Here is a 26,911-nt window from a genome sequence, read left to right on the forward strand (position 1 = left end):
TTTACATTCTCAACTAATATGGAAGAAGCTGTCAAAAGATGACTGGACTCTTGTCATGCTGTCGCATCGATGCATGACAGCCCAGCAGGCAATATGGCAATGGCCAAAGGTGGCCCGATTGGAAAGTGTCGATAAATATGTGGCAATAACTGTTTTATTGTAACAATACATTACCTTACATACGGCACAAGCACAAAGGATTTCTACACCTGGATGTATGCAGGTTGCTGTCAACCCCACTTGCTAGGATGGATCGACAAAAATGGGTTCTTTATTAATGCATTGGTAGCATCTCCTGGATCATGACAAGGCCTGTCATTTGCACATTTCCTAGAAGTATACGCATTTCAGCCGAGTTCAGAATAGCTTTGCTAGATTTTCACATTTCAATGAGCGTGTAAAATCCTCTGGCAAGTAGCAGGACTCCGCAGAGGTATTCCCTGTTGATAGACGTCTCTTTGAAGTAGGCGCTCCTCAACTTGCCCTGGAGGTTCAGCGTCCCTTCATCAACCAGCTTCCTCAGGGTCTCCTGTCCAGATACTCGCTCGTTGCCAACGTTGAGGTCGAAAAGGTTTGTTATTGCAGACGACTTTACGGAAACCACCTGCGAGGATGAAAGATAGTTGGAGGGATGTCCAAGTATGACCCGAACTTTAGCATAGGCTGCTTTTACACAAGGGATGCAGAAAAATGCATTTAGGGAGTTCTCGGTCACATGGTGCAGTCAAATAATGAGTCTTGTGGATTACATTACGTGACCTTGCTACATTATGCTACTTCATGCAAATGACAACTACAAAAAATCTCGAGAAAGGGGGAATGCTTGCTTGCGGTATCCGACACTATAAAAGGAAAAGACTATTTATTTATTAATAATGCTTTTTAGAATGTATCAGCTGGCCTAGCTATTCCTCATCCTCGAAAAAAAAAAAAAAACTTGCTCAATCACGTGACTGAGACTATGAGTGGGCATGATATGACCAGGCAGTTAGGAGATCAGCACTGCAGACTTCGCAAACAGGCTTAAACTATCATTATAACGGATTTTGCAACTTGCATTAACCATTACACAAGAAAAGGTCTTCCATTGGCTAACTGTGTAAGGCATACAATGTGTTTTCAGGGTGCTATATTTAGACGTTACAACCCAAGACCTGGCGTTAACATTGCTGGGAATCGGCCAACGATTGGCATGTTTGAAACCCCGCGACAAACCTTACAGGACTTTTCTTAAACCGACTTGTAGCAACTGCCAAATAGAGTTACAGCAAAACTCTCACTCCAAATGAACATCAAGAGACTCAAGGAAATAGTTCATTAAAGTGAAAGTTTGCTAACCTGAATATTTGCTGAAATATGGAGCAGCACGGGGCATGATATGCATTAAGTCAACATTGTGAAATGCAGCTTAACGAATTATGTACATTAATTCATGTACTATGTGCATTATTAGAGCTACAGTTTTTACAGTGTAAGGAGTTGTGTACATTGATGCATAACAGTGGCGTTCCTTCTCATTTCGCAAAAAAAAAATAATTTTCGTTTCCACCTTTAAAGTGCAAAAATTAAGAAAGTGTCAAGCTTAGTCAGTTTTTTTCACACTTCCTCTGGCACAACTTGTTGCTAAGACATGGAATCTCTCAACTTTCCAAGGCATCCTATAGCCTCTGTTAAGAGTTACAGGGTCTGTTGCATTGTTCTCCATGCCCACTTTCACCGTACAAAGGGGAAAGGCCAGATTTGGGCCAGCAATTCCTAACTGTAGCTGGTGTTACCATGCCAGCGCTCTAGAGTACAAAATGTTAAACTGATGACAAAAGTAAGCCTGGGTCTACCGATCGAGTTAATTAAAACTGAAATTTTGCTGTTCAGAAGTTCATTTAACTGAAACATTTTGGGTAGAATTCATAAGAAAATTGCCAAGGATTTTTTCAAATTTCTTATTATGAAACATTCATCCAACTGCGAGTTTACTATACCATGTTTAAAAGGCCGCACTTTTACGTGAAAGCACAGTAGTCATGCAATGAATCATTTCAAAGGACATTTCACTGCATAGCTTAAGAACCTGGCATCAGTGTAGTGCATAAGACGGAGACTGAACAGTAGAGCCACAGGCATAAAGTACCTTATTTCACAGTGCCCTTTGGAGTAAAGTATTGAAACAGTCGCTCAAGTCGAAGAGGCTAGACTGTAAAATAGGCTGCCAGTGCAATGAAGCAGGTCAACTGGTGTTAAAGTTGTAGAACGCTTGCAAACATCCAGACTGACCAAAAGTAGGCAAGTTCTCTACTAACATAATCTGCCAGCTAGGTAAAGAACATTCAGAGAGGTAGGAAAGTGAAGGGATGGGGCCCAGACTAGATAGCCTGACCAATTCGCAACCTCTTCGTTTTCAAGAGCGCAGCTTCAAACTTGACTCACGTGAAAGTATGCCTACATGGGTCAGATCGCGAATCAAACGAGCATGCTTTCCCACTGCAGTCCGAAGTACACGAAAGCGATATCCTGTACTAAAACGACAAAATGTGGTGCCGACCAACTAGCACCAACATCTCGGTACTGAAAGTGGTAAAAAAAGTAACTTCAGCACCGGGCTGGTATTACAAGGACGGTAGAGCTAATTACAAGAATATTCGACTTTAAGTCCCTTGGACCAACTCATCCGCATGACAGTCGATAGTGGTGACTTGCCTGTGGCTGCACAAGCTTGCCGTGGCTGAGCAGTGCTACTAGCATGGCCTGCACGGTCAGCTGGCTCTGGCTGTGCGCCACCTCGCCGCTCTTGGGCCGCTGCAACTTCTGTTCTACTACGTACAGGCTTGCCGTCGGCAGCAGCTTCAGCACCTGCTGCACCTGAACAGCGTGCAGGCAGAGAACAATAACAAGGAAGCGTGAAACGCTTGCACAGTTGTGCTAGGATAAAAAGTAGGGTGATTAGGCGGCAATCATGTTCAAAGAAGCATGAAACGTAACTGCACTGTAGGAGAGACGATGTGGCGACCACAAGCTACGCCAACAAACTACACCTGGTCAAGCCTCTATCATTCAAGAATGAAAGTCATCCAGTCGTGAAGAGAGCTTTTTTTTTTTTTTTAAGTAATCCTATGTCATCTCCACATTGGACATCACACGCACACCTTCATACTTCTCGGACAAGAAAAACATACATGTGAGGCATGCGGTGAACAGCTGACAATAAACTACATTTTAATATTGCGTACGAAATTTGAGGAAATCTGGAAGAAACATTTTACGTGTCTCTATAATGAACATATCCAATTTCATCCAAGCCTCATGCTAGGAAAAAACGCCATTGCTAAAATTTCTTTCGCTTTCGATTTTTGAAAAGTAAGCCGCCTAAACTCTTATTTATAAGAAGGAACTGTTTTACCCCGAGTTTGGTGCATGATGGCCTTAGTTGCCTATGTGCCATAAAACCCAATACAACACAAGATCTCGGGAATAACCTGGTTAGGTCAACTGATGCTGCAAGAAAGAGAACTGTTTTTTACAGGATGAAGAACACATACCAGCACTCGTGCAACTATGCTTCAGTCCTAAACGCTGTCTTGTGCACTTTGATACCTCTTCCTTGACATATGATGTTACTTTATGTGGATGATGTTGATATATAGTTGATATATGACGCCACGATTTGACCTAGATGGAGGCATTTGCACGCTATTCCCTATACATCATTGCTTGTGGTAAACTCGACATCCTATTGATTACTGCAGTTGACTCCTAATTGAATCAAATGCCTCTCCACACACAATCTGAGGCACACCTATGGAAGTGTCCCTAGCTATGACAACCATTCCGCCCCAGAAAACACTAAAAACTGACAATGTGAAACATGGCCACACTAAACTATGCCATTAAAATCACCCTTAGATGAAAGAAATGCATATTGCGGTAAAGGCTTACCGCATCGTAGTAAGCGTACAGGTGAGGCCGTGCTTTGTCTTCTAGGAATTTGACCCTTTCAAGGGCAAGCACACAGTTGTCCCTGGTCACGTGCGTCCACGTCAAGTATGGAGGGCTCACGTCTATGGCCACTATGTCGCTGACGCCCTGAAAGTTGAGAAGTAAGAGTGGCCGCTGGTTATATCATCTGCAATGTTCTCTTTCGAATCATATTTAACTGGCTGCGACAGCATTAGTCGTGCTCCACATACGCTCGCTGACGCGCTAAATGTTGAGAAGCAAGAGTGGGCGCTAGTTATATCATCCGCAATATTCTCTTTCGAATCATATGTAACTGGCTGCGGCAGCATTAGTCGTGCTCCACATACGCTTTACAAACTTTAAGGCTTTTTTTTCAGGCCTCCAAAACTCTCGCACTTTACTTTCCTGGCTGAATGACGAAACGCAATAAAATCGCAAGCACTTTTTTTTTATCACGTTAAATAAGTATCAAGCGATACTTTCCCAATGATCTGCATTCAAGAGTGACTCTTTTAAAGTCCAATGTTTTTATGTGGCGGAAGACTGCGGAAATGAACTAGTGGAAAAAAGTGGTGCAATATCCTAAGCTTGTTTTAAGCACTAGGACAACAACAACTTAACAGACTAGTAAACAAATATCAACTAGCCATTGACAATACTGACAAATAAGTTTTTGGCTCTCATCTTCCTTTGTTAAGACAGAATGGACAAACTATGGTGGCTGTATGTGGGGTTTATTTAATATCTTAAAGCCATGCATGAGCTATCAGTGACACTATAGAGGAGGGTTCGAGAATAATCCTGAGCATCTGGTTTAATTTACCATGCACCAATGCCGTAGGTTGCACTGACGTGTTTTGCATTTCATCACCATCACAGTGCATTTATTTTGCTTCTGGGGGATATTCAACCCTTGGACATTTCAGCTCTTCAAGCATAGTTGAGCAATTGGACTGCTTCTTGGATCTGCATTCCGTGTTCGCGTCATTGTCGAAAGTGTCACTATCTCCCCGACCACAAGTCAGCTGATTGGTGGAAACGCCGGAACCGGATGTTGGTACCAATTCTGGTTCTGGCGTCTCCACCAATTAGACGACTTGAGGCCAGAGAGATAGCGACACTTTCGATAACGCTAACTCGGAATACCGACCTTGTCTGTTTAGGACAAGAAGCCTTATTGTTTCTAAGCCCACGAACTCACTGCCATATAAAAATTGGCATTTTACATTACAGCATTCGATTTCGATTTCAGCATGGCCACGCTTGCCCTGCAAGATATGCACATCAAGAGGAAATATGATAAGGCTTTGTCCTCACTGTTTTTTATGCTTTTCATAGATGATCCTTTATTTTGCACACTAAAGAAAAACTTTTGAAACACTGCAGAAAAAATGTTGCTTTATATAAGTCTCAGTGCTGTTATATTACCCAGAAACAATAAATAATAATATCACTTATTTACCATAAAACCCCATATAACTAATTAACCAATAAATATACGTAAAGCGTAACTAACCAACCTGCTCATTACAAAACTGTTATTAGTTGCAATGCAGAAAAAGGTGCAGTGAGGGTGACAGGCAGGGTGACTTAGTAACTGGATGCAATTAATAACATGCAATGCAATACTAGACAATATCTAAAGAACAAACCATTCAGGGACAGCCAGCAAGGCAACGGAAGCCAGCACTCATGACAGCAAATCTAGTAGTGGTTTCAACTTTACCTCATAAAGCACATAAATCACGTTTTCATTATGTCTGACAGCAATGATGCCATGTGTGCTTTGCCCTGCACTTCGGCTATCTGCTGCAGAGCTTATCAAGCCAGAAGATCCCGATTCAAACCCAGTCATAGCCAACAAGTTTCAACACTGGTTAAATGCATAAGGTACCTGAGCGCTGTGCAGTGCCAGTGCATGTTAAAGAACCCCGAGTGGTCTAAATCGATCAGGAGCGCTCCACTATGGTGTCCCTCATAGCCCATGTGAAGCTCTGGAACGTGAAACCACACAACTCACAATTTTTATGCCCTGGTCTTTATCAAGCTTGAAAAATACTTGTTAATTTTAAAACCGCTTCATATTATTTCGCTTAAAAAAAATACAAACAAGAAACTTAGTTTCAGTTGAAATCTATAGCATAATACGGCAAGTGGAGTTCAGTGTTCCAAAGCTGTATGTGGGCCGAAATGAATACCACAGGGCAGTGGATTTCAACCGCCTCTGCTTCTTTACCGTCCATTAACATTGCACAGCAAACAGAGTTTTCAGCTTTTCTCTATCAAAATGCAGCTTTCATGGTTGGAATTTAATCCCGTGACCACTAAAGCCGCTAAGTCACCATGGTGGGGTGCGCAGGGGTGCATCATTTTTTTTTTTTTCTTCCTGCTTACTTTTAAATCAATGTTTTCGTTTTTGTTTTGTTATTACACCGCGCTCACTTCTGGGCGCACAGGAGTGCAACAGCTGCGCCAACTGCGCCATTTTGATACAGCTGCATATTTCTGCGTCAAGCTGCACCATAATTGGTTAAATTTGCGCCTCGCCACGCCAAAATGCCCCGACTAGACGCAAAAGTTTGCCATTTTCAAGGGCAGCGTTCTGCAGCCATGATATGGACAATTATACATTTCAGACACTGCAGCATGCGTCACTGGCATTTTAGTTTTGTTTTGAGATGGCGTCATGCTGTTTTATCGCTTACTCATAGTTTTCTCTCTTGCATCCATGTGCTTCCTCCAATCTCCAAGCACGCTGAAACGCTGCTAATTAAGAATGCTTCACCGCACGGGTCACAGTACGTACAGTGAAGCATCCCCATAATGCAAAGGGGTCATTTGTAACGAGACGCCACTGCTACTGTGTCGCACTGCGAAAAGGGCCGTGGTGGTACTTGTGATTTTGAGGCAATACTTAAGCACAGTGTTTTAAGCGCCGCATGCTTCAATTGGATGTATTTCTAGTTTCTCTTTTTTTCTGCATTTTGCTGGGCTATTCATGTACAGTAAGGCTGCTTTTATGCTGTCTCGCTGATAGATTGATAGACTGACTTTCCCGTCGTCACATAGTATAGGAGGTGCATCAGTTATGGCTTCTATGGTTGTGCTAATATAACTTGAGGTGGTACATTTGAAATTTATTTCAGGTGTTTGCAGGCTGGGAAACATGCAGCAGCCTTTGATATTGAATTCCATAACGCCGCAGTGGAGCCCAAGATTGCCAAAATTAACATTCGGATGATCGAACATCGTAATACTATAAAGTCTGCTCTGTGCACGAAACATATAACCTAATATCCCCAGTCATCTCCAGAAAGGATAAATGACGCACCAACTAGCCCGGCAATACGCTCTTCTCAACGCACCAAAGACGCGCTCGCTCGTGTGTTTTCCTTGCTTACGACTTGCTTTCTTATCTGTCTTCAGCATTTGCCCTTTCACCTTTTGGTCGCTGCTTTTTTTCTATGCTTACCTTTGAATCAACATTTTGTTTTTGTTTTGTTTTTATACTACACTCGCTTTTGGGCACAGGCTGATCACAGTCACGGCTTCGAATTGGGCTCTTTTCTGGAACTGCCTTCACACGACACAAGCAGTGGATTTTGCAGACAGTAATACATTGTTTTATGAGTCTTGGGAGTAAGTCAAGATCTCGTGACTAAGATTGTCAAACCGCGCAAGATGCAAAAAAAAAAAAAATGCATATCCTCTAGCTTTTTTTCATATTTGTTCGGTCCCCTAAGTTTGAAAAAGTTTTATGGCTCGCATTCTTTCCTTTTATTGTGATAGCATGGCTTGCAGTACAAGAGAGAGAGAGAGAGATGGCAGAGAGGTTAACCAGGAAAGCTTCCGGTTTGCTACCCTGCACTGGGGAAGGGGAATGAGGAGTTTAAAGGAGAAAGATAGAAGAGAATGATAGGAAAGGTAAGGCGGCGAGGAGCACAGTCACAGTTTCTCAATCAAGTTTGTGTCTCTCATAAAATACATAAGTGCTTTGAAGGCTTTGCCGTTAGACGCCTTCTGTGGCCATGGGCCGAGGATTTTCTCCTCTGTGAAAGAAGTACAAGATGCTTATTTACAAGAATAGGTATATGCCAAGGTGGCCCTTGCTAGATTTCCTTTGGATCCCATTGATACGGTCCGATATACCCATTTCTTCATTTTTTTTGTACCGAAAGTAAGATTTCCTCCCATTTTAACAGCTCCAAAATTTTAATTCGTGCTGCAAAGTGATTTTTTTCCTGTGAGCTGCTCCAAATATGGATTTTACTGTTCCAAAACTAAGATCTTGCAGCTCCAAAAATTGCTACATATGCTATTTCAGCTTTTGCACCCCTGGGTGTGAGAAATCTAACAATGCTCCGTATCTCTCAAAATGCAATTTTTTTTCCAGACACATGCACAATTGTGGGACTGTTATTAGCTACGGTTAGACTAGGCCCAGCCCAGGCGTTCGATTTAATGCGAAGGTGCACTAACAAAATACAGAAGGGACGACACAAGGCGACACCCCTACGTTATGACGCATGACCAACTAAGCGTTGCTCTCCACTTACAGCAGCAGTCCTGATATCCAGTTCATTAAGTGCAATCACGAAAGGCGATGTGAAGCGGCACCATCTACTGCTTCTATTTAGAGTTTACGGTCATTTCCGCATCTGGCAGGAGGGCGCCCTTGCATCAGAGGCTTACCTGCATCCTCTCCAGTGTCAAGGGCGGGATGATGCTACTACCACGGTCAGGTAGCCTCTTCTCCTGTGGCTTTTTCCCATAAAGGATAGCCTCGCAGATGCGTGCTAGTCCCCGTGCTTGAATACCACTGATGGAGCCAACGTGGTCCATGCTGTTGAAGCCACAGTTCTCTTCCCGGTGGTGCAGGATGCGCATGACATTTGACGGGCCAATGGCAAGCTTGCGGAGCTCCTTTTCTGATGAGTTGTTGAGGACCTTCAGGATTTGGTCCTGCTGCTCCCGTGTGTACTGTTGACCGAAGGAGATCCACCGGACACTCTGCACATAGTGGTCTGACATTGAGCCACAGGTATACCAACCATTAAGCTGCAACATTGGCATGCAATAAATGCTAATTTAGCATCCTGTGTCTAGACAGTTGGCCAGATTGGCCGGTGTGTAGTTCATGGATGTGATGGATGTGCCTGACAGAGAGCCTGCCCCATCTATGCAATGAGAGTTGCTGCATCAAGAATGCTTAATATGTGCTCTCATAATAAAGACTTTGCATGAAATGAGATCCAGTAAGTGATACAAGTGACAAGAAGGATAGTATGAGAATAACAGCTTTGTACACGTTCAGGTTCTAGTAACAAGGATTTTGGGCGGTTTTATCAGTTTCGTTTCTTCAAGAAAGGCTACCTGTGAAAAAAGAAAATAAAGATTACAGGATAATGGCCGAAATGCAAAATTATTTTGTTTGCGCTCACTTCTCACAGCGCACTTGTATCAACACTTTCCCATGCCTGCGGAGCAGGTGTCTGGATAGAAGATGAACATATTGCCTAGCGCAGGAGCTTATACTCTTGAGCATTTATACGGGCAACGACAAAGAAAGTTATGCTGTGTAATTGGTGGATGAAAGGGGAACGAATTGTAGAAATAACTACGTCAACGCTTGACACAAAGCGCTAAAGAAAAGGCATCGCCCACGTCAAACTCTGCAACACGGAGGAAGGAATGGTCTGCAGTCTAGTTGTCAACACTCTTGCTAAAGACAGTGGTGCCAAGAAATGAAGCGAGATAATTCCACCTCTAGACAACCAGTGCCACATCACAGTTAGTGCACGATTACTCAGTCTTTCATATGTGAGATGAGAGCGCATTAGAAGTTTTACATCAAAAGCCCCATTAAGATTCCAACCCGTTCCAAGACAAGCACTTGTATAATGTCAGCTGCACTATCACCTCAGTTCCGCGTGACAAACTATGTAGTGAGAAACATTTGTACAGACCAGCATAAAGTCTTCAAGGTGATGTCACGGAACAGAACGTGAAGCAATCTAGTTCTCACAAAAGAAATAAGCTCCAGCAGAGCTATTTCTGAGAGCAGCCAGACATACTACCGAAGCATTTTCGCGGCAATTGATGTTCGCCGGCGATAACTGCATACGAACGCTGCTGTAATTGTCGATCACTCTCATGGGCCTTAAGTGTCCACGTAGCGGCATGTAGTTCAACGCTGACAATCAGAATTTTTAAACAGTTCAAAACAAATTATCACCCATTTTCAATTCATTCACACTCGCAAGGTCGTGAAGCACCGTTGACGACAACCTAAACTAGGTGCATTAATAAACGAACAATATGGTTTCCTTGAGAAAAGAATGGAATTTCGTAACGATCACTTACAACTTGAAAGATGCCGGCATCCTGAACTAATCTGGTCGTTTTCAGCCGGTTTAAGCGGTTAAAATACTGCGCTGGACATCGCAAGCTCTGCAAATACATGGTACCATGTTATTTTGATGAAAAAAAAGAAAGAAAGTTCTACTTCCGCCATGAGAAAGTGAGTGAGTGTGTTAACAATGTGGATAAATGCAACAATTTGCCTATATGAGTATGTAGTACTGTGCTGACATCTGTGTGCAAGAGGTCATACGTCCAGTTAAACCTACCACGTTTTTTTTCTATTGGTGCGTGTTTACAATGCACGCCTTCCTATTGGTTTTTCCCCAGACACGTGAATCGTTGCGTCATCAGGCGCGTGATGCGCACAGGCAACTGATCGTTGTTGCTGCACTTCGCAACCTAACAGCTGTTTCGCGGCCTTCAACGCTGGCTGAAAGGCGATGATCACCGCAATTTGAAGTTTCAGTGTTTGACACGCTATTACTCGGCGACGTTCAGTGGCCTCGGCGGACATGTGGGTCTTTGGCTACGGTTCGCTCATGTGGAAAGCGGATTTCCCATACAACCGAAAACTCGTCGGCTACGTCAAGGGATACGTGCGTCGGTTTTGGCAAGCCAGCGAAGACCACCGCGGTGTCCCTGGCAAGGTGAGCTTAACGATGTTTACTTTCACACCTAGAAGGTCGTGTGAGCTATCCGAGAGATTCTGGGTCAAGGTCAGTGATGGCTTGCAAACATAGTAGATGCAGTCATGCATGTGCACTGCAGCAATTATGTTTAAGCAGGCAACTTCAGTGATTTTATAACGAACCGTACACATGCTGAATATGTAGCTAAGCTCAATGCAGATTGAGGGTGAGGCGGTAATGTCTGTGATTATTTCAATGTGCTTGTGAACTGCGGCGGGAAAATGCGTGGCTTCGTGCCAGCTTTGCTAGTTTAGTTTTCTTGTGGATTTTCTTATCTGTAGCAGCAAAATTATAGGCAAGTTTCCTTCATGTGGGTCGTGTTAACGGTTTAAATATACATCACCCTTCCAGCCCGGGCGAGTGGTGACCTTGGTGCCATCGTCAGACCAAAATGTGAGCTATCTTTTATCCTTCGCTTAGCTAGCTGCAGTCTATTCCTGGCGTGTTATACACGCCTGCTTGTTGACAGAGCACTTGGCCAACGGTTTATTTTCTTTCTCGGCACATTCTGTATTTTCTTCTTCTTTCAGGACTGCGTTTGGGGCATTGCTTACGAAATACCCGAGGCCGAGAAGGACGAGGTGATAGGTCGCCTCGACTTTCGAGAGAAAGACGGCTACGACAGGGTACGAATATATTAATAGTAGGCCTTCATTCAGACATGACATGTGCAGAATGTACGGACAAGCGTACCATACACTCACTTCTTTCGACATGTCCTCTCACAGCGGTGGTTATGCATGGACAGTTGCTCTGAATGTGTCAGTTTAAAAATAGCCAACTACATGGGTGATAGAAGACTGCTATGGCAGGGTACAAGTGTATTATGAGTAGGTCTCTATTTCGACAGGTGCTGTGGCCTGCCCACTGGTTTGACCTTTATGTCAAACCAATCGTAGATCGGATAAGAAGTTTCTCACCAGACTTGAGCTGGTTGGCAGCACATTACCGAAAACTGATTAGCTTGCATTTTGGTATGACTCGGCAGTTTATTTCTATTTAAGCTAGCAACCTTTAACTGAACTTTGGTTGCTGCACAATACGGAAATACAATGCTACTGATAAAGCGAGGAAAGAGATGCACTAACTGTGTTGCTATGGAAGTTAGTAACCAAAATGCAGAATCGGCCCGCTCATCACAACAATGCTTCTATATCACCATTTCCACCTGAAAACAATAGCAGAATTTATCTTTTTTTTTTTTTTGGCATACAAGGCACAGCATTGACCCAAAAAAGAAAGCCAAACCTGGTGTTTGATGCAGAATGAGGAATGGTTGCTTTATAGAGAGGTCACCAGGTGATTAACGTAACACAGTAATGATGATGAATAAATACAGTAGGGACAAGCCAGATCCATGGTGCAAAACCAACACTTGAATCTAGAGAATACAACAAAATTCTTTGATTTCAAGATAAATTTTGCATACAAAGAAATAAATTCCTATTCATGTTATCCATAGCTTATTATGTGCATAAGATGTAAGCTGCTTGATGTCTTTAAAATAAAGTGCTTCATTTTTATGCTGCACATACCAGGCCATGTCATAGCACAAGCGTGTCAGACATTGGCTTTCTATGGCTAGTGCCTGTGTGTTTTGAGTGTCACTTATATAGTGCCTTTCTGTCCTTCCCTTTTTTAAAATGAACTCCCAAGACCCTTGCTGTGTCACCAATCAGTACATATTTCTATCAAGTGGGAAGATTCCTAAAACTTTCATGCTGCCAGTGCTGCCAAATAAGGGCCGCATTTTACCATCATGCCAAATCTCGTTTTCGGTCTTACTACCACTATGATCATTTTCTTAATCAAGCAATAATAGTCGGAAGCAGCCCAATCAGCTGTGTACCATGAAAGGACAGCTACGCTGCCACTGTCTTGATCATATATGAGAAACAATAAGTTATGAAACATTATGTGTGACAGGAATATTAGATAGCAACTGCGAGCTGGATATATACATAGACGGAACATGTAGTGAGCAAAACACAATGAGTGGTCTGTCAGTAAGGCAGTGTGAGCACCAAGGTAAGAAACGTAGCTGATAGCAACCGTGACTAATGTGGCCGCAGCTGGCACAATACTTGTTCGCCTGACGAAGAGCCAGAGTGTGTGTTTCTATTCCAGGGCTCACACTAACACCGTGACAATGTGTGTTCTTTCAAAAATGCCAAGGTAGGAGTAACTTAAAATCCCAACATTAGCAATAACAACATTTTGCACCACAAAAGAATGTCTGCACTGAAGTTGAATATGTTGTTTGGATATTACTGTTCACTGGAAAAGTATTTGAAACAAAGGAAAATGCATGCTTTCGCTCAGTCATACTGAGGAGATAATAACAAAAAGTGAACTGTGTTTTACTTTCATACTGTCACTGCCAGTGTACAGTTGACGCTAAAAGTTAACAGAAGAATGCAACCATGACCAGAATGATGCAGTGGGCTTGGAGGCATCCTTACAGCCACAATGTAACAATATTAGCAAGAGTAACCACGAGAAGAGAAGGAAGCCTCCTGGGGGGCCTATTGCAACCTCAGTACTGACTAGCACCTCCGCTCATCAGCACTCTCCCTCACGGCCATGGTAAAGATGGACTACGAACATCTCAAAATGTCTGTACACTTATACTGGTCTCAAACTTACGCTTACTGAACCATCATTTGTACAAACCAAGGCAATTGCCATTTTGAATTTCAGGTGGAGGTCATGTTCAACCCGGCCAAAGATGATGAAAAGCCATTCCTGCTCACCATCTATGTGGCACAGAAGGAGAACCCCTTCTACCTGGGCCCCGCGAGCGCACTGGACATCGCCCGTCAGATACACGATGCCGCGGGCCCAAGCGGCTCCAACCGTGAATATCTGTTGTCGCTCATCGAGTGCATGCGAAACATTGCTCCGCATGTGCGCGACCAGCACCTGCTCGATATCGAGCGAAACTTGCTCAACCTGGAGACCTCAGAAAAAAAAAAAAAGTCACCCCACCCGCAGGCACAGCAGTCCGACGACTATCAAAGGCTTCAGTGTGATGGCAACCGGCAGCGGACAAAGGTTGCGTGATGTCCCCCGTGCACGACAAAATTGCGGCAAGGTTGCGTCCTCTTGGAGCTGCCTTCTCTGGGTCCCTGCAAAGGCTGCTGCGGTGCATCTCCTCGAGGACCGTGGTGATTTCATCAGAGAAATTTAAAGGTCATTAAGAAACTGGTGTGAAACTCCGGTGCGAGGAGGAGTTATGCAAAACTTTGTGGTCTTTTAACGTGCAAATGTGCAATTCATTGACATCGCCCCTGGCAACTTTAACCGTGGAGTGGCTAGCATACACCTTCGAAATTAAACTGAGCTTACTAGGGCACGTCTACAAGGACTTGAAAGATTGAGTCTTGTCTGTAGTGAACCTGCTCTTGATGCACTGTCAAATTTTTTAATTAGTGAACTGCACTACACTTGCTTATTTGTAGTTCATTGAAAGGGTTCTTGTCCACTGCCTTTAACCAAACTGAATGGCATACCGAAAAATCATCACACTTGCTACGTCTCACTGCAGTAATCAAATGTTGCCTTTGGTTAAGTTGTCCATAGGCAGGGTATTTCAAAGAAACTAGCATAAAAAAAATTGCGGCCAGTTTAGCTTAGAGTTCACCAAATATGAAGTATGTGCGAAAATGTTGCAATTCATCTAACTCCCGGTCTGGTGCTAAGGTTTCATTGTCAGGCTTCAGGCAAAGATCGGTGACTGGGTATTTTAATGGCAGTGACCATAAAATCCTGAGACTGTTTAACGCACCTTAAGAGGGCAATGAGATATCTGTGTTTGGTTCCATTGTGCAAAAAAAAAAAAAGACAACATGCAATGCACGGAAATTCCTATGTTCGAGTTCCCTGTGACAGATATTTTTTAAAATTTCTGCGAAGGTCAAAGGCCACGGCTTCCCAGACACCTCACAGTTCTTTTTGTTTACACCATGAATAGCACTCTTTCACTAAAGGGCAGAAAGTGAACGGAATAAAAGTATACTGTAATAATGCTTTTTGTATGCAGCACTCAATGGAGTAGAGAAGATTCTTTGCAGATTTGAGGAAGAATAACAGCAAAAAAAAAAAAAAAAAGGCAGCATTTACCCACATGAAAATTTATGGCAAATACTGCATAGCGCTATGCTGTTGTGGAGCACTGAGGTGGGCCGCGGTTACGACCGATTAAGTTTAGAAAATGTGCAAAATTTGAGAACGCCAAACAAAAAATATAGCTCGCAAGCCCTTTTTTCTACATGCGAACAAATTGCACATTCTTCTTGCCTTGAAGTCAGTGTGCAAGTTATGCCTTTAGCTATGCAAGTAATAGCCAAACAGTGTATGCTTCCACTTATTACTGCCATTTGAAATGAAAGCATAGAAAATACGCTTGGTGACACAGCAGGTGCTTCTTGTGCAAGAACACAGAAGAAACAACAAAACGTAATGTAGATAGGTCAACAGTGTTATTCGGAGGTTGATGAAAGGTGCTTTTACTTTGTGGTAGACATAGTTACAGTGATGAGTGAACACACACTAGTGTTTGACGTTGCGTAGTCCTTGTTCACCTAGCGATGAACGCAGAATTGGCATAAAACAACTTGACGGTATGAGTCATGCTCAGACTATACATCATCTTTGCAGTCTAAGCAGTTTCATGGGTGCACTTAGGCTGATACTGCCAAACAGCAACATAAAAATAATGAATATGGCCGACTGACTTTTTTCTTTTTTTGCATCACAAAAAGAAAGGGGGGGTAACAGTTCTCCAAACAAGGCATCTAACAGGAGTGAAAATTACTTGAGCTACCAAATCGGATGCCCTTTCATATAAAAGTCAGACAACAGCTCCAATAATAATAATTGGTTCACAGGAAGGGAAGGCACAGTATCTGTCACACTTCTTTCTGTGAACACCTGAACCGCGCCGTAAGGGAAGGGGGGAGGGTGGAAATGAAAGTGGAAAGGAAGAAAGATGAGTCCTAGTGGAGGGCTACGCAGTAATTTCGACCACCAAGGGATCTTTAACGTGCGCTGACATCGCACAGCACACGGACGCCTCTTCATTTCGCTTCCATCGAAACGCAGCCGCCGCGGTCGTGTTTGAACCCGCGTACTCGGGCACAGTGGTCAGTCACACTATTGAATTACGAAACAGTGTTTCTGGACCCCTTTCAAAAATTGCCGCAGACAACATATGCTCTCTCAATCAATCCACTGAGAACAACTGAAGCACCCTTTGGCAAGTGTTCCAGCATGTACACAATTAAACCAAGGTAACACAGAGCCTTTACAACGAAGAACAAAATTCTTGCACACTTTTCATTGGAAGGCAGCCAAAGTGACAATTTAAAGTGCAGATTGTCTAGGCTACTCCTCCATACAAGCAGCATGTCAAGATGGACGAGGCAAGAGCTGGCCAGCACCCACGACAGTAGTGACCAAGCACAGTCTCCACACTGCCACAGGCGTTAAAGTTTAATTTTCGTCGTACAGTATGTTGAGCACACTGCAATGCGTCGGGTTACTGGTGCTCATTATTAGCATGTGCTGTGGCAAGTGTTCCAGCATGTACACAATTAAACCAAGGTAGCACAGAGCCTTTACAACGAAGAACAAAATCCTTGCACACTTTTCATTGGAAGGCAGCCAAAGTGACAATTTAAAGTGCAGATTGTCTAGGCTACTCCTCCATACAAGCAGCATGTCAAGATGGACGAGGCAAGAGCTGGCCAGCACCCACGACAGTAGTGACCAAGCACAGTCTCCACACTGCCACAGGCGTTAAAGTTTAATTTTCGTCGTACAGTATGTTGAGCACACTGCAATGCGTCGGGTTACTGGTGCTCATTAGCATGTGCTGTAAGATGCCGACTGCGCTGTGAAAAACGGCAAGAAAGATGCTTTGAATGAAAATCTAGCTTCTGTAAGTTAGAAGGCAAGAAATGAACTGGCGGTGTCACTGCCACCAGCCAGTTTCGAAAGTAAAATGTGACATGTTCATACATTTGTTTCTTTTTCTTTTTGTTGCAGATCCCATCACACATCACAGGGTCATTTTTGGTGTATTCAACAAATGTTTAAACTCATTGTGTGGTGAAAAAATGATTATATGCAATTTTCTCACCAAGAAATGCATCACAAACAACATAAACATACTCAGAAAGAGCCAGAGTCAGTCTTTGCTACAAAAAAAAAAAAAAAAAAAATTGTACGGCACAACACCCTCAGTATCTCTTTCAGCCGAAGTTCGGCCTACGTTCAGCATGCTCCTTACATGTACTACAAGCCCTTTTATTGCAGCATCTAGCTGACCTGTTCCTGCCTGCCAGCAAGAACCCCCTCCCCTTCCTTCATTCCCTCCGAATGTCATTGTTTGCGTGACATGATGGTACTATTATGAAAAAGCTAGGCCACACTGCAGGTACACCCGACCCGGTGGTTATCGTGCTTGTGCGCACGATAACCACCTTTCCCATGCTCTTGCGCCTTAGGTAGGAGTGAGCTTGCTGGGAGGTCAAGATTAAGCAAGGGCTTGGCCAGCTCTTGCATATTCCTGGAATTTTCACAGATTAGCTCCTCTGTAACGCTCAAAATCACAGAAAATGCGGTCGTCGCTTGCGCCAAGATTCGGACGGCTGTACATCTGACAGGTCAGGTAATGCATACAGCCTCTTTGTGGCTCTGCAAGTAGCTCTCACATTGACCTATGGCAGCTATAGGCTACTTGAATGCCCCTCCAATTATTAAACTTTACTCACTCTTCCAATGCATCACAACTGTTTCATCATCCACACTTGCGTTAGTGTCGAGCTGACTTGCAGCGGAGGTAATGGGGGCGGCGGAGGAGGTGGAGGTAGCTGATTTGCATTCTTTACGTGTGTTTCTGTTGGTGAGCAGCCATGGGTAAGTGACTTGCTGTCTTGTGGAGACGATTCACTAGCTTTGACATCAAAGAGTCTGAGGAACCTCTCCATGTGATCCATCGTGCCCGACACCTGAGAAAAACAAACGCACACTGCTGCAATTTTTGTTCAATGAAACTGATGGAAAGATCCTTTTTCTCCTTTTCCTTTTGTAGTAAAAGCTACACTGCGCTAGGTTTTCAAGCCGTCGACGTGGCACCTTTGCCTCTACCAACTACCGAGTTATCTGTCTTCTTTTTCTTCCTCCTCTTCTTCTCTCCCTCTTTCCTCCTCCAACTCCTGGTCCAGCTCTCGGTATATACCACATGACAGTTGCTAGGAAACGATCACGTGGCACGGTGCCACGTGACCATTTCCTAGCAACTGTCATGTGGTATGCCACGTGATCGTTTCCTAGCAACTGTCATGTGGTATATACCGAGAGCTGGACCAGGAGTTGGAGGAGGAAAGAGGGAGAGAAGAAGAGGAGGAAGAAAAAGAAGACAGATAACTCGGTAGTTGGTAGAGGCGAACGACAACAGCGAGTTGCTAGGACAGAAGGTTCGTTCGAACATTGTGATGTCGACACATTAAATCTAGGTGTCCTCAGAAAAATTAGTTGCAACACTCGCAGCTATCACCAAGTCCAAGCCATGCTTAAACCCCCATAATTTTTTTTTATAAAGTTGCTTCACTACAATTTAAACAATAATCTGGCAATATTCTCTGCAATTTCCCCTACATCAAGAGAAGCATTTTTCAGAAAGCATTTGTGAAGAACAACCTATCACAGAAACCTCATTATGGAAAGATGCCGGGCCAGTTGGTACATGACAATGCAAATACCACACCACAAATAAAATAATACAAAAACCTGTTTCTAGCAATATTATATAACAGCTGGCATCCTCATAATTAAAGTGAGAAGAACTGCAATGCTTGCAGAAAAAATGAAAAGGTTTGGAAAAGAAACCACAGCGCCTATTAGGGTAATAAACATAACTATCAAAGTTAATAGTTGAAAAACAAACCAATATCATTAACACTGCTCCATTTTGTCTACCAGCATCCAAGCAGCTTACGTTTTACATACAAACATGTGCATTGGTGAAAAAGAAGTGCTAAATAAAATTCTTACCCCACAGACAGGAGGACAAACTGTGTAACCAATACCCCTGTAGAACTGTTCCTTGTCATGAGTTGACAGGTAACACCTTGTGAAGCCTTTCCTTGAGAAAATACAATCAGTGACAAGTGTATGTAGGAAGGGACAAAGGCATGAAATTTAGACAGTTTGTAATTAAAAATCCACTCACTTGCGAGCATAATCTTCAGTCAGCTTCATGACTAGCTTGCCAAAACCTTTTCCCCTCTCCTCAGGTATGACTATAACTGACAGAAAACACTTGTCATTAATGCACAGTTTTCACAAAGACCTATTGTGTTGCTAAAAGTCTGCCATACTCTGGTCCATGAATATGTTATATGTCTCAGAACTGCAGTTAGATACAAGGGTGTGAACAATATAAAGGGAAATTCTCTATAATCAAGAACCAAATTTACTCTTGCTGAAACATCAAGCTTACAAGGCATTTTCTTTTTTTAAGCTCATCCTCGCAGAAAAAAAATTCAATCGAAAAAGCTAAAAAATTAAGGCTTGGTTTCATTTGGCTTGTGGGGTTTAAAGTCTCAAAGCGACTCAGGCTATGAGACGCCGTAGTGGATGGCTCCGGAAATTTCGACCACCTGATGTTCTTTAACCTGACTGACATCGCACAGCCCACGGGTGCCTGGCTTTTCTCATCCAGTGAAAAGCAACCACCGAGGCTAGGATTCAATCCCGCATCCTTGGGGACAGTAGTCGAGCGCCCTAACTACTGCGCCACCCCAGCGGGGTCAAAAATTGTGTTCACTTAAAGTCGGGAAGTCACTTCTTTTATCAGTTTAAGCAATCAAGAGTCACGTTCCACAATTCTGCCATTGTGGCAATAGAATTCATATTTTTTAATGTATCTGTGATTGCAAGAGTTTTTATGATTACGTGATTCACTTGAATGGTGTATACTCATATGATGCTCATAAGCCATCACACATCTAGCACTTATGGCCACTACATGAGATTCAGTGTCAATGAATTATCCTGAAATTCCAGCTTGGAATGAAATGGATAAAACAGAGCTTACAAAAAGAGGCTGTTTATAATATGCAATAGGGTCAACAGTCAGAGCTAAACCTGCATAAAATAAGTTGCATAAAATAAGTTCTCACTCTGTCTGTCGTCGTCCCTTCTTGTGATTCGCGCTGCAATACAAGTTAGATAAAATAAGTTTTATAAAATTTTTCACACTGCCATGTTGGTGTTCAGCACAAAACAACAAAGTTGCCGTGTTCACCCATGTTGAAGCTCAGCACTATTCCTGTTTTCCGCTGCGAGCGCTAGCTGTGTCTTCTATTGTCCTCATCTTGTGGCTACCGCAAGGAAAGGCGTTACTATAAACCTATCCCAACCAATTCAGAGTAACCTAAAATAAACTGCCAAGGGCTCTTATCAATGTGCATGTGCCCGTTTGCCTTTGGTTTGAAATATCAGGGCCAACCTGATCAATTTTACGGTTAAGCTCCGGCAAGCCACCTGCTCACCAGATTCAATGAAGCAGGCCTTGTCATCGTGCAGCACACGACAGAGCTTCGCATGGCCAATCACTTGGCTCTCTCGGTCATCTTGGTGCTTTATTAGCGCCAGCGAAGCCGGCAAGTTGCTGCTGGACTTGCTCAGGCTGTGAAATCTGCAATAAGATTGTCCGACACAGTTTAGTTAAATACTATATTTACCTCACCAGTCCTGCTACTATACGTTGCAAATCTATTACGTGGTTTTTAATCTCATAGCGGGGGGGGCTTATATATATATATAGGGGTGAGACGGGAAGAAGCGGTAGTCATATTAGTCACCCGCTCACCAGCCAGGAGTGTGGCTGCCCCTACGCTAAAGCCGCCCTGACGCCCAAAACATGGTGCTTGATGTGTGCATGCTAGAGGGGTGATTTTCCCTCGTGTTAACAGTGCTATCATCATCAGCAGCCTGACTATACCCACTGCAGGGCGAAGGCCCCTCCCATATTTCTCCAATTAACCCAGTTCTATGCTAGCTGCATCCACTTGACCCCTGCGAACTTCTTAACCTCATTCGTCCACCTAACTTTCTGCCGCCCCCTGCTACACTTTCCTTCCCTTGGAATCTAGTTTGTTACCCTAAGCGACCATCATTTATCCTCTCTTCGCACTACATGTCCTGCTCACGCCCATTTCTTCTTCTTGATTTCCACTAGAATGCCAGTAACTTGAGTTATTTCTCTGACCCACTCTGCACGCTTCTTATCTCTTAATGTTACCCCTACCATTTTTCGTTCCATAGCCCTCTGCGTTGTCCTCAACTTAAGTAGAACCCTCTTGGTTAGCCTCCATGTTTCAGCCCCATAGGTGAGTACAGGTAAGATGCAACTGTCGTATACTTTCCTCTTGAGCGATACCGGTAAGCTGCTAGTCATAATCTGAGACTGCTTGCCAAATGCGCTCCATCCCAATCTTATTCTTGTTATTTCCTTTTCATGGTCCGGATCTGCGGTTACTACCTGTCCTAAGTAGACATATTCGCCTACTACTTCCAGTTCTTCGCTACCTAACGTAAACTGCTGTTCCTTCCCGAGGCTGTTGAACATTACCTTAGTCTTCTGCATATTGATTTTCAAGCCTACCTTTCTACTTTTCCTGCCTAGGTCACCAATCATTCTTTGCAGTTCTTCTCCTGAGTTACTTAGCAAGGCAATGTCATCAGCAAATCGCAGATTACTGAGCTATTCTCCATCTACCCTTATCTCTAACTGCTCCCATTTCAAATCTCTGAATACTTCCTCTAAGCAAGCTGTGAATAGTACTGGGGAGATCGTGTCTCCTTGCCTAACACCTTTCTTTATGGGAATTTTGTTACTTTCTTTATGCAGAACTATGGTTGCTGTGCAGCCACTATATATATCTTCCAGCACATTCATGTACGGCTCGTCTACTCCCTGATTTCGCAATGCCTGCATCACGGCCGAGGTTTCTACTGAGTCAAATGCTTTTTCGTAATCAATGAATGCTATATATAAGGGCTGGTTATATTCCGAACATTTTTCTATCACCTGGTTGATGGTATGGATATGATCGAAAGTAGAGTACCATTTCCTAAGTCCTGCTTGATCCTTTGCTTGATTGCAGTTTAAGATTGTCCTGATTCTATTAGTGCTACAGCGCTATAGGAGGTCCATAAGGAACTATCATCCCTGACAATTTTTTCAGCAACCCCTAGCTGCGCTGCAGCAAAAAGAATGATATAGGCAATTTAATTCGGAATGCAACATGGATCAACTGATCACGGGTAGCAACCAAATGGGAGGTAAAGCGTTTCGAGTCCAATACCTGCTTCCTGAACAGTGACACCGGGACATGCCGAAACGTTAATAAGGTAAACTTACATTGTACTCGACTAATGACGCGGGTTCACTATTAAAAACAGCATGCCACATTGACGGTGCAAAGCTGCGATATCATGCTAAAATGGCGTACGTTTAGGTGGCCGTATTACTCCACAGTTACTGTAGTGATTACATCAAATACCTTCGAGCGATCATCTGTGAGAGAAAGTGTCGATGCGTACCGCTGCGAAATATATTGTACAAAAAATAGTGGCCGGCCATTTACTTTTCTTCTTTCTTCACAAGAGGACACAGGGTTTAATTAATTTAACCGCCTGCAGTTACTCAAGCTCAAATAAACAGATAATTTCAATATGCCAAAATCGGCCCTTTGACTGAGCAAACGCTTACAGAATATGTAAGATATTTTCAATTTTCTAATTGTTCGTACGAGCTCAATCCCGTTATTGTCAGCATTGCCAGGTTATAGCAATATTACTAAATCAGCGCCAAACATTTCGTACTCTGACAGGCACTGAACATGCAGAGTTGTTCATTTTCTTCAATGACATGAATTTAATTTCGGAGAATTGGCAACGGTAAAGTTTAAATCCGCCGACTTTCGTGACGTTCACGTACCGAGCTGCGTGGCTTCGTTTCCATTCGTTGTTTAAAATGTTACAGCAGGCGTTCATGTATTCAGGATGATCATGAAGTTCAACGAGTTCCATTCTCAATTCTCAAAGTGACTCGCGAATATGTCGCGTTTTAAAACTGCACGGCATAACCAGTGTCAACAGAGCCGAGTTCATACAACCTAAAAAGAGGCAGACGACGTAGCTAACGTAGCTCGTGTTTCTTTTAGAATGGGATTGACTTGACTTGACTTGAGTTGACATTTAGTCTAAATTTACTAAAAAAAACAACAATAACCAAAAAAAGTGCAGTAATTTTACTTTAAAACTTGTTTTTGCATAAAAAAATTAACTAACAGCGTTAATTGTCACAAGCCACGCAGACGTATGATGGTCATAGCAGACGTCAACGCTATGTTGGCTAGATTTGGTCATTGCCGAGTGCCTCCGCCTGGTTCCGTTTCACGAACCTCCGTTCATCTCCGTTTCACGAATCATTCATCTTGCAACGTTGTATTTATTTGTCTGCCACTAGAAACCTCGAAAAGCCGAAAGGGCTGATTGATAAAATGTCTCGTGAAAACAGCGCAACTTTGGAACAGAATGATATTGCCGCGAAACATTCAAATCTTTATTTGTTCTTTTTCGACAGCCGCTGGCATGCAATCATATTGGTCTTTTCATTGTGAATTTAGCGCGCGGATCAATTCTGTATTCTATTTGTTTGTTCATGCTCATTGTCGCGAGACGCAGCTGCATCATTTCCTTTGTTGCGGCATATGATCCGAGATGTATCTCGAAGGATTCCAGTCACGCGCTCAATTGTATTTGTACAATGTTACAGCTAGGCTATACTAGTCACTGTTCGCTGTTTTATATGGATGTTCCTTCGCCAAACGGGCATTCTTTGTTCGACGACCGATGAGCACATTTGCTGCTATCGCCGCTGCCGATTGCTCCTCAAACAACACACCAACTCACAGGGGCGTCCGGTTTAAATCCCTATCTCCCACATCCTAACAGGGTAATCCGCAGGACGTTCTGCAGATTACCCTATTAGGATGTGGTCGTACGTCCCTGCGAGCTCCCTTCTGGGCTATGTTCGAACCTCCAAAGCTTGATCTCCGTGGGAGGTTCCATTTGTCATTTTATAAGACCATGCTAAATACATTCCAGGGAAGTTGTAAGGGATCAGGCACCTTGTCACACGAAAGCGAGTGAACAAGTACCACACAAATTAGCTTGAAATGTCAAACAAAAGGCATACTAGTCGTCACTATAACTAAAAATTGGCGCCGTCCCTGCTACGATACTCAACAGTTGCTAAATTTCATTTGCATTTTTCCAAGAGTCTATGTTGGGGGTTGCAACTGATTGTTCATTGTGGTTTTTCAGAGCATACCAAGACAACACACATATATCCCAAGGACATCCCAGGGATTCTGATTATGGGGGATTCGGATGTCCTAGGGAAGTCCGGAGAAGTCCCACAAAAATCCCCAAAACATCCCAAATGAAACAAGAAATGACTTCCTCAGGACGTCCCAAACAATACCGAGGTGGGACATGTTTGGGGTATTTTAGGAGCTTATTGGGACACTGTTTAGGAGATTTTCTTCTGCTTGTTATTCTAGGCGGCCCTGTCTTGCAGAGGCCTCGTAAGAAGCATGCAATTATATGTTGTCTTCCAAAAATTGTTTCCAGTTCTCAAAATAAATCTCAGCTCATGTTGGTGTTATGAACAGACTCAAGTTGCCATCTTTAATTTGTATTGGGACAATTAGGGCAAGGATGATTTGGGAAGAATCGGAGACAGTTGAATTTCAATAGGAAAGGCAACTATATGCTGTAGTTCACCATTCTCAAGATTTCTAGTCATAATTATTTTGTTTAACTAACGATTCAAAACATATATAATATTTGGCTAAAAAACATTTTACGTACTCGATGAATGCCCATGTGCAAAGCAATACTCGGGGCGTTGAACACTGCATGCTGCAGCCTTACTATGCACGTTTTCTGCATATGCCTGGAAATATGGAAAAATATTTCCTGAAATAGAAACGAACATCACGCATAAGCGCATGCTTTCTTTTTCAGTACAGTTAAATAAACAATGGCTGCTACAAATGTATCAAGCACGCCGAAAGGTAGACGTTTAAGGTTTCAGCCTTTGTGTAAACGCCGCGGCACTATGCATTGTGCAAGTAAGCGTATGACCACATCTATTGTTTTCATTTTGCTCAGGGTTACCTACGAGGGTCTCACTGGTTTCACTGTGGTTACAATAGATACCGACTGCTGGGTAATCGAGTAAGACAAGCTTTCCCATGTGGTCCGCGAGGCGGAAGGAGTGTCGAACACCTATAGTAGGGTAAAAATTAAAAAAAAAGCAGGAGTTCCTAACTATGGGTTATGGTACGCGGCGTTTGTATTATACCTCTGAACACTACATAAGGTCAGTTTTTTTATATTTTACTACACGAAACAAGTCAGACGCGTCGAAATGCCTGTGTCAGAATATGGTCTGATAAATAGTAATAATAATAATAATAATAATAATAATAATAATAATAATAATAATAATAATAATAATAATAATAATTGGTTCACAGGGAAGGAAAAGCGCACTATCTGTCACACTTGTTTCTGTAGACACCTGAACCGCGCCGTAAGGGAGGAGAGGAAGGTGGGAGTGAAAGTGGAAAGAGAGAGAAATAGGAGCCGTGGAGGACTACGGAGCAATTTCGACCACCTGGGGATCTTCAACGTGCGCTGAAATCTCACAACACACGGACGCCTCTTCGTTTCGCCTCCATCGAAACGCAGCCGCGCCGAGGTCGGGTCTGATGAGAAAAGCTTTAACAGTGGACTACTTTCTGTCGAGGAAGAATTGCGTGTGGCGGTTATTGCGGACTTAAATTGTACATCCGACTGACTATAGTACTTGTTTATATTTCAACGTGTTCACTGCGCCCCCGTTTACACAAACGAGTCCATCGCCCTATACTCTAGATTAGCAGCCCGACTCGACAGAGCATACGTACCCCGGAGGTGTCACGTTTTTGTGCACGTCAGGTGAGAGATAACAAAGAGATAGGTACCTCGACGTCGCATGGAAAAGCCCCTCGGGATGTTGCCGCGTCCTGTGGCCCTGAAATGTATTACGTAACAATTGTTACCAGCCCACCCGTCGGACTTCCTAAGCGGAGCCAGTGTTACCGCTTGGATTATTATTATTTTTTTTTGCGCTTTTCTTAGTTCATGAGCTGAATTTAAAATGTCGTTCTGCGTAAGAACCGGTCGGTCTCTTCTTTCCGTGATGAGTGAAGCGTTTCCAAGCAAGAACCGTCGGCGCCGTGGCTTAGTTGGTTAAAGCGCCTGTCTAGTAAACAGGAGATCGTGAGTTCGAATCTCACCGGTGCCTGACGTTGCTTTTTTGCACTGCATACCTAACGGACCCTTTAAATAAAAGCTATGGGTCAATTGAGGGGTCCTTTCGAGGAGCGAGTTTCCGCTGGGAATACGTTGGCGCAGTGGATTGAAATCGTGATTTTGAATTTCGCGGTTTCTTATTCTTGTTTTGTTCTTCAATGGATATTTGTGCACCGAAAGGCCTTCAGGGCTTTTCAATAAAGGAGTTTCAGCTTGCGGTCCGTCGGCGCCGTGGCTTAGTTGGTTAAAGCGCCTGTCTAGTAAACAGGAGATCGTGAGTTCGAATCTCACCGGTGCCTGCTGTTATATGTTTTACACTGGGGACTTCATAGCGGTGTTCCTTGAAGGGTCCATCCCGCGAAGGACCCTTTCTGCGAGGAAACTTCGGTGCTGTAGCATACAACAGCTCAACTCAACAATTAAGTAAGATCATGAGGCTGAATTTGCGCTGCTTTATTTTTTTA

At 43.3% G+C, this 26,911-nt stretch overlaps 3 protein-coding genes and 2 non-coding genes across 8 annotated transcripts; 3 read left to right on the forward strand and 2 right to left on the reverse strand.

The window, feature by feature from the left end:
• Positions 1-136: 136 nt before the first annotated feature.
• On the reverse strand, positions 137-10,475 carry LOC146172977 (transcription elongation factor, mitochondrial-like). Its single transcript, XM_084583894.1, has 5 exons — positions 10,315-10,475; positions 8,644-8,961; positions 3,931-4,077; positions 2,695-2,856; positions 137-604 (listed from the first exon to the last, which is right to left on the reverse strand). Exons 1-5 carry the CDS (start codon positions 10,411-10,413, stop codon positions 380-382), a joined length of 951 nt encoding a protein of 316 aa, XP_084440020.1. The 5' UTR covers positions 10,414-10,475; the 3' UTR covers positions 137-379.
• Positions 10,476-10,654: 179 nt separating this feature from the next.
• Positions 10,655-14,850, forward strand: LOC146172978 (putative glutathione-specific gamma-glutamylcyclotransferase 2). Of its 2 annotated transcripts, XM_084583898.1 has the most exons (4): positions 10,661-10,961; positions 11,355-11,396; positions 11,534-11,629; positions 13,704-14,850. In XM_084583898.1, the coding sequence occupies exons 1-4, from the start codon at positions 10,827-10,829 to the stop codon at positions 14,064-14,066; spliced, it is 636 nt and encodes a 211-aa protein (XP_084440024.1). In that variant the 5' UTR covers positions 10,661-10,826; the 3' UTR covers positions 14,067-14,850. The 2 variants fall into 2 exon arrangements, with proteins under 2 accessions (XP_084440025.1, XP_084440024.1); XM_084583899.1 differs by lacking the exon at positions 11,534-11,629 and having other exon boundaries at positions 10,655-10,961.
• Positions 14,851-15,173: 323 nt separating this feature from the next.
• Positions 15,174-23,234, reverse strand: Naa80 (N-alpha-acetyltransferase 80). 3 transcript variants are annotated; one of them, XM_084583896.1, is made up of 7 exons: positions 23,017-23,234; positions 20,564-20,709; positions 20,192-20,224; positions 19,240-19,315; positions 19,062-19,152; positions 17,780-18,016; positions 15,174-16,892 (listed from the first exon to the last, which is right to left on the reverse strand). In XM_084583896.1, the coding sequence occupies exons 1-6, from the start codon at positions 23,106-23,108 to the stop codon at positions 17,792-17,794; spliced, it is 663 nt and encodes a 220-aa protein (XP_084440022.1). In that variant the 5' UTR covers positions 23,109-23,234; the 3' UTR covers positions 15,174-16,892; positions 17,780-17,791. The 3 variants fall into 3 exon arrangements, with proteins under 3 accessions (XP_084440022.1, XP_084440021.1, XP_084440023.1); XM_084583895.1 differs by having other exon boundaries at positions 15,174-18,016; XM_084583897.1 differs by lacking the exon at positions 20,192-20,224 and having other exon boundaries at positions 15,174-18,016.
• A 3,131-nt stretch (positions 23,235-26,365) lies between these two features.
• Positions 26,366-26,439, forward strand: TRNAT-AGU (transfer RNA threonine (anticodon AGU)). Its single transcript has one exon. It is a non-coding gene; the product is annotated as a tRNA-Thr (tRNA).
• Positions 26,440-26,672: 233 nt separating this feature from the next.
• On the forward strand, positions 26,673-26,746 carry TRNAT-AGU (transfer RNA threonine (anticodon AGU)). Its single transcript has one exon. It is a non-coding gene; the product is annotated as a tRNA-Thr (tRNA).
• The last annotated feature ends 165 nt before the right edge of the window (positions 26,747-26,911 follow it).

Source organism: Amblyomma maculatum, chromosome 11 (genome assembly GCF_055883805.1).
Source record: "Amblyomma maculatum isolate TAMU_Amacu chromosome 11, ASM5588380v1, whole genome shotgun sequence".
NCBI lineage: Eukaryota > Metazoa > Arthropoda > Arachnida > Ixodida > Ixodidae > Amblyomma > Amblyomma maculatum.